The sequence below is a fragment of the Elaeis guineensis genome, chromosome 12 (genome assembly GCF_000442705.2).
Source record: "Elaeis guineensis isolate ETL-2024a chromosome 12, EG11, whole genome shotgun sequence".
Classification (NCBI taxonomy): domain Eukaryota; kingdom Viridiplantae; phylum Streptophyta; class Magnoliopsida; order Arecales; family Arecaceae; genus Elaeis; species Elaeis guineensis.
In genome coordinates this window covers 12,890,607-12,898,109 of record NC_026004.2, presented here as the reverse complement: position 1 = coordinate 12,898,109, position 7,503 = coordinate 12,890,607, and the positions used below count along the sequence as shown (strand labels likewise).

General features: G+C 37.5%; 1 protein-coding gene across 1 annotated transcript; it reads right to left on the bottom strand.

Moving 5' to 3' along the window:
* Window positions 1-711: 711 nt before the first annotated feature.
* Window positions 712-6,943, bottom strand: LOC105055138 (probable hexosyltransferase MUCI70). The gene is made up of 7 exons (XM_010936874.3): window positions 6,608-6,943; window positions 6,343-6,510; window positions 4,803-4,874; window positions 4,524-4,720; window positions 2,987-3,402; window positions 2,708-2,892; window positions 712-1,327 (listed from the first exon to the last, which is right to left on the bottom strand). The coding sequence occupies exons 1-7, from the start codon at window positions 6,687-6,689 to the stop codon at window positions 954-956; spliced, it is 1,494 nt and encodes a 497-aa protein (XP_010935176.1). The 5' UTR covers window positions 6,690-6,943; the 3' UTR covers window positions 712-953.
* Window positions 6,944-7,503: the final 560 nt, after the last annotated feature.

The window sequence follows — 7,503 nt, the reverse complement described above, 5'->3', positions numbered from 1 at the left end:
ATCGTGACACTTTAGCTCTGGCTCTTCTTAAACAATCTCCAGTCATTGGTTCTGTGGTTCTAAGCTTGTCGGTTGTCAAACAGATGCCTCTCCCAATAAACACATTTGATATATAAGCTGTGTTGCAGGCGTACCATCTAAATTAAGGATAAAGCCAGAAAGTCGGACCATCACTGAAACTGTCATATCTCGATGGTCACGGTAAACACATCACCCTATTATTCTTTATAAGCCGCAGAACACGGCTGACAGAGCCTTCAAGCATGTAGTCTTAGACACCTTGTTTTATGTTCTGGCTGTGGAATCATCTCTGAAATACTGGTTATACGGCGGTGTTCCTCAGAAGACATAACTTTAGAAAAATACTAACTGGAGAGATCCTAGTATCCCAGTGGCTTGGCTTTAATTACATACTTTTCTAAAAAGGAACAATTTCCCTGTTCAAACCTGTACACACTATGTCAACCGAAGTTAAGTACACCAAGGCGTGATCTCGGCCTCCTAGACAAGGTCCTGGCAATGAGCTGGTAATTAAGTGCACCTTAGCCTTGTCATGGATAAAAGTTCTAACAATGTGTTCAACAGAAGCTGAAAGAGTGGATCACACTGCAAAGTATGTGGAAGAGCAACAGTATAATGACATTCAAAAATATTTCTTTCACTGTTAAAATATTTGACAGATTAGGAGGCCTACAAAATAAAGAGGTCAGATGGGTATCGCATGTCAAAATCGCCGGATATGAAAAATACTCCATAGCATTTTACATCAGGGAAAAATGGTTTGATGAGATATCCTCTTGCTGGGAAAGACAGCAATTAGCAAACTCGTCTGAAATCTGCTGATAGCAAGTGGAAAGATATCATTGAATGGTAACAGACAAAGACATTCTTCAAGATGGATAACTTTTTTTGGGATCACAGGGTTGACGAATTGTGGAGAAAGAATTATATGCTCAGCCTGCTGGGGAACTTCTTGTAACAGGTGGGAGTTTGACAGAGCTGAGGTTCCCAGGATATGGTGACCAAAGTCCTAATCCTCCTCTAGTCTCTTTCAGCCCACTCGTATTCCCTTTGAATTCATCCAGGGACTTAACCCACTCTATTACCGATGAATGCTCCCTGGTGTGTTTATGTAGTATGAACAATGAATTGTATTCACAGTTGGGAAACATGAAAAACTTAAATGCATCCCCTAGCCTGTACACCACATAGCCAAAACTAAGCTGATCCCTTGGCGTGAAGAGGTTGACCTCATTGAACCACAGGCAGCCGAACAAGTCGGTCATTGTTGTGTGCTCCCGTATTATGACTGCTCCCTCTGGTACATCTGCATTTCACCATGTATGTGATTAGCATATCAATAAAATACAAAGGGTTGCCACGTCAAATTCTGCTCTTTTTTTAATAGCACTTTGTCAATTCAACTTTTTGATGACAAGATTTTGCCCTAAATGGTCTGTCATCTAAATTGGACCTCTTAATGCTCTAACCAGGTCACAAACGGTCTCCTTTCAATTAAAACTGATCTTTACATTAATTAGATGTGTTTACACATATATGAACAATCATTTTACCTGCACATATTTTGTTCATGGAACATACGAGAACTCAATATCAACTGAACAATTTAGAGGAAGAAAAAGAAAAATATAATCAGGTGCTGGATCAGATTTCTTCCAAATTGATGGATAGTTTGCTCAGTCAATGGATTGCAAATCCAAAAGTTAATAGTGCCAAGCTAAGTGGTGCTGTCTGACCCCTCAATGGGAACAATAATTAAAAAAAAATAGAACCTAAACGTTGAAACATCTAGAATATTCAACTGCAAGAACTTATAATTTAGCATCCAATCATTTAAATGTGATAGTCAAAAGGCATATTTTAAGACTCAATTGAAAAAAAAATACTTGAAGTTTCCAATGGAGCTCTCAAACCAAAAAGGGGAAAAGGAAAAAGAAAAGAAAGATAAGCTCCCAACAGAGATGGCGAGGATCACTCACTGTCCAGTAGAAAACAAGCCATAGCAAAGATGAAGTTAGATATGAAGCAGAATATAAATTAGGAAGAATCAATAAAACAACTTGGCAGATTTCAAGAGCAGCAGATAACCTAAAACTAACCCTGCCTACAGGTATTGGCAATAGATTATTAAGTTAAAAATAGTTTGTCTTATAACATCATGATACTTATCATATCTTTATTTGCTCCCATTTAAAAGATCTTTCAATTATAACAGGTAACCTAAAAATGTTATCTCAGATACTTGGAGTTGACTTTTTTAATGCTTCTTCACCAGTCATTCTTCTCTGCAGCAACATCCTTCATCACATGTATGTCCTTAACACTTGAGGAGAAACGCACGCACGCATGCATACTAGCATGAATATAAGCCTTTAAGTATTTGGGCCCAAATGCTTCCTGATGAAACAAATGACAATGCATTCATATATATTCACAAAATGAAAAATTATCCTCTTGCCTTAATCAATATAATATGAGGCCAGTTATTTGAGTAAAGTTAGCTGCACCATTACCACCATGCGGGCTCAATCAAATGATAATAACTTAAGTTGACATGTGCAGTCATACGCATGCATCTACAGGTTCATGGATAAATGTTTATAAAGGCTTTGCAGAAAGATCCAGTTTGCCTTACTACTAGTAGGAGATCAATGTAAACATGTAACAAATTAAGAGTTTTTCTTACCACTGATTGTCTGTTTCTTTGGACTCCAAGGTTCCATTCCCTCATAACGGTAAATCTTCATGTGCAAATCAATTAGTGGCCGAGCATAACGCTTCCTTCGCTTGCATGCATCAGCCTCCTCATAGATGCTTCTATGATGTTTATGACGAGCAATTGCAAATGTGTGCTTTCCTCGCCAAAGATATCTGCAAAAGAGACAGATCGGCGCACATTTAATAAAATTTGAGTCACAAAATAAGATCAACTTGGTTGCTCAGTCAAGACATGGAATCAACTCACCTTTCAAGAATGAGCAATGGATCCACAATAAGCTCCATTTTCCCATCAATCCAAATGCTATATTGAGCTTGAGGAAATAGCCTATGAGTTAATATCTTGGGAACCTTTCCGTTCCTTCTAGGCTCATCATATGGCGGATGATGTAGTGTCACAAGGCGCCAGATACCAACCCATTTCCCTCCATTACTGTCCACTTGGACACTAACATTTTGCTTGATGAAATCAAGGGACACCTCATCCACCACCATCAGAAAGCAGAAGAGCTTCTGGGAACGAAGACTTATGTTTGATGGTTGATGGGGAGTATCATACCCATCAAAAATGCCAGAAGCAACCACAAACTTACATTTCCGGGCATACTTTATATCTACATCATCCATTTCTGCACCTCCATTCTTCATAAATCCACAATGCACCTAGAGAACAAATTACAAGCAAATAGAAAACCTAGTTTCAGGACTCAGTAATATTTTCTAACTTGCATGAGGGGATAAATCAATAGAATCGGTAGGATTAGATATGAGATTCTTCATAACTCTAGTTGTCTTGAGAAGAAAATATTACATTTATATAATATTATCAGCTAACAGTCAATGAAAATTTTTTAGAGCTGCATTTTAAATGTCTGATATGTGCTGATGCAAACACGAAAATCTTGCAAATTGTTGATTTTCCCACCTGTTGTCCACGAGCAATATAAGAAGAGTCAAGCAAGTTCAGAGGTGCAGAGATATGTTTTCTGATCATGTGAAAAATAACATGAGGTTTCTGACAAGTGTCCTGCAACATATGTTGATCCAAAAATCATGATTGACTGTTTGAAATATTATTAAGCAGAATTTTTTAATGGGTCCATGAGGATAACTGTAAATGCGAGCAGTTTAAGCTTTCTGTGATTTGACCTCAGATGAGAAAAATAGTTGTTACATGTTCGATAATAGATGTTATTATCACAAATTGCATAATGCAATTTGTTGTACTTCACAAATAATTATGACATTTTTATTAGAAAGATTAGAAACACATGTTCCAACTTTGAAAACATGTCAGAGGTTAATGGGTGAAAAAGCCATTTCAGTACATGCCATTGCAAGCCAAGGAGCTCTCAAACAGATGCTCCTGCATAGGCATTTAAACAGGGACTGGACGCTCCAAAAGGAAAAGTAAAAGGTTAGTTAGAAATGAAGAAAAGAAATCCAGCATGCGACCAATTAAAATGTTCTTTGTTCTTGAGGATTATTATATATCATGAAGCTGGCATATTCTGATATAACCGAAAAAAAGCCAAGAAACACCATAGTGAAGAGGGAAAATGGTGCTTTAAACTGCTCTGAAAAAGGCAAGAGGCTTGTACTATTGAGCATCAGACAACTGCATTACAGAAAGGGAAAATTTCTATGTTTTGGGTGGACAATTAAAAAACTTATGCAGTGAAAGTCCACATATTTGGAGACGAAGGTTTTCCACACTAGCAATGTATTGCATTTTATAAGTGTACTCAAAATCAAAGCAAGTATTACGTCATTGTATGGCTTACCTTCATAGTTTTATTCAGCTTGAAGCTTTTCTCTCTCTGTTCCCAGCTCTGATGTCCTCCAAACAATGGTGGAGACTTAGAGTCTTCATTTGCTTGTTCATCGACCATTATATATGACAAACTTTTTGGAATTGTGTTAGGGGTTCTTTTTGGAATGACTACAGCATCAGGATCATCTGCAAGAGGAATTGGGCAACCTAATTGCATAACAGTAAAAAAGTTAGGCAACTGGCAGTACCAAATCTGAATAGGAATGAACTTGAGCAGTCATAATCTTACGATGCTGTGGTTTTGGTGTGAGACCCATCGAGTCTAATATGACAAGAACCTTGCTATCCTTTCTACAAAGAGCTGTAAAAAAATGAAAGCAATTGTGAACAAGTTCAGATCAGACAGTGGAAATCGTTGCTTAACTGATTAATCAGGAAGGTGATGGTAAATTAAAAGCCCTAAACTAAAAGACAAAAAATATACAGAAGATGTTAGATAATGATAGTTGGTGCTTATATTGGGTATATCACATTCTAAGTTTTATTCTGTCATGACGGTGAAAAGAAGAGAACTTGCCCACATTAAAACAGTGATGGCTTGATACCAAGGGAAAAAAATCAAATATAAACAAAATAATAATGTCAAACTTAGAATAGGCAACAAAAAGTCTTAATATGTTTAGTGTATGGTAGCTTTCTCCTTCTGGGAACCTTAGTCAAGAAATGAATAGTTAATTATTTTTACATTGAACATCAGAACAAATTTATTTATTTCAATCTGCATTCCACTGTCAAAAAATTAGTCCATGCACTCCAGAATCATTCAAATGAATGAAAAATGAGCTGCAGCTTAATTGTCGCAGTAACTGGACATGGTTACCGCGAAAGACAAAAATACTCCGCAAATGTTGAGGTGATTGCAGCTTTAATAAGTCATTGCAAATATTAGACTCTTTCCCTAGAGAGTATTGTTATATACTTGGTTGACCCCCACAAATGTAGATTGCTAATCAAAATTGAGCCTAACTCTGTTCAGAAGATATATCTCTTCAAGCAATTAATGACTGCTATTTAAATTGTTCACATGGAATTGGCAAACTTAAAATTTAACATCAATGTCCAGATCAAGAGCATGTGAAACTGATTTATATTTAAATACCAAAACTTAATTTAACTTGCAATTCATACTATGAAGCTGTGGAACCATTATCCAGACAAGGAGCAAGATAAGATGAAACAAAATGATTTCTAAAGATAGTATATTTAGTTACACTTCATCAATACAAGGCATTTTCTTAATTAGGCCATAAGATAGTATATTTCAGACGAGGAGAACCGGCAAGGGATTTAGTTGAAAGATTTGGTTCTGAATGAAACTGTCCGACTTTAATGGGTTTGGGTTGGACCAACCTTAAAGTGGCGCCAGTGCATGCGGAGAGTTCCAACAAAACGTTAAACCATGTAAAAAACCTAAAACAACTCCTTCTCCTCCTACACCATGAAAGGGTTTGATATAACCTACTGAATGCAAAATATAGTCTTCGATATTGATTTGCCCCAACCTAGAAACCTAATAAGAAACAGAATATTAAACTACTAAAAGGACACAAAGGGCAAAAAGATTTAAGGAAAAGGTGGAAAGGGGAAAGAAAGTTGAATTCTTGAATTACAAGAATCACACTATAAGCTCTCAAAACCATGTCAAACATATGAACAAACCCTACATGCCGTAAATGAGTAAAGAAAACATCCAAATAATTACTGTAAATTAATTATATGAGAAAACGCCTGATCCAGAGAAAAGAAACCTTCCATCAAAATTATAGTACCTGATAGGAAACTGATAGAAGAATGGCACGACCAGAGGTGGAACAGCAATGCCACAAGAATAAGCATCATCCATACGATAGCCGACACGAGAACCAACCGAATGAAACCCCTCCTCCAAATCATCTTCAAAGGATCTTGCCCGGCCCTCCCCGGAGAATCGTCGCCACCTTCATCAACCGAACCAAAGAAAAAGCTCATCAAATCTATCGCTCCAAGAACTGATTTAAAAAAAAAAAAAAAAAAAAGACTCCACTTTCTTCTCACCTTTGGAGAGGGAATACTGGTTGCTCCGATCCGCTCTACGGACCACCCTAAAAGAGAGCGATCGCTGGGCCTCGGACTCCATTGCTATCTTCCGGCTCCCATCTTTAGGATCAAACAAGAGGAAATTGAGAGATTTTGGATCAGAGAATCACAGAACCTATTTCCAAGATCAAGAGTGGTAAAAACAAAATCTTTTCAAACCCAAAAAATGGAAAAAAAAGATGGAAACAAAGTTCGGGTTTTCGAGAAAGAAAACTATTTTGCTTGACTCGAGCAAAAAATAATGAATCTAAGAACGAAGAGGGATAGAGAGCGTCGGAGGGGGGCGCGACAGAGAGCACCAGATCTGGGAGGAGGAGAGGGACGAAAGCAATCGAGAGCCTGGTGTCGACATCGGTGATCGGATCTTGATCACTGGCTCCGCGGAGCTCCGATCCGATATGGGGTGCGCGACTAGTTAAATGCGTAGACGGATCGGACCAATATCCACATCCGAATAGAAACAGGAGCAATTACCCGATACCAGTTCTGGGTTTGAGTGGGTCGGGTTCGTGCTGCGAGAACCCAGATCTCGATTTCTGTCAGCATCGGGCTCTCAAGTCCCAACCACACGTCATAGAAAAATTCGGCTTCCAAGCTAACCCCAAATTCTTTTCTTAAATCTTTTAATCTCAAACTATATAAAGATATCTTGATTTCTTCATTTTTCAATTCCAAAAAATAACACTAATCAAATTATATTTTAGATATCAAAATATTTCTATAATAACTGTAATTAAATCTCCCCCAAAAAGCTTTAAAAAGCCTGCTATATGAGAAGAAATCCTATTCGACAAGAAAGAAAGAGCTCAAAAACTGTTAGTAAATATCTTATTTCTATAAGATATGATGCATTG

What these genes read in the sequence shown, in the direction of transcription:
- LOC105055138 (XM_010936874.3), bottom strand. Translation starts at nt 6,689, where the DNA reads ATGGAGTCCGAGGCCCAGCGATCGCTCTCTTTTAGGGTGGTCCGTAGA. An exon ending in CACACCAAAACCACAGCATC is followed by an intron (nt 4,721 to 4,802) that starts GTAAGATTATGA and finishes TTATGCAATTAG; the next exon opens with GTTGCCCAATTCCTCTTGCA. An exon ending in AAAGAAACAGACAATCAGTG is followed by an intron (nt 1,328 to 2,707) that starts GTAAGAAAAACT and finishes GGTGAAATGCAG; the next exon opens with ATGTACCAGAGGGAGCAGTC.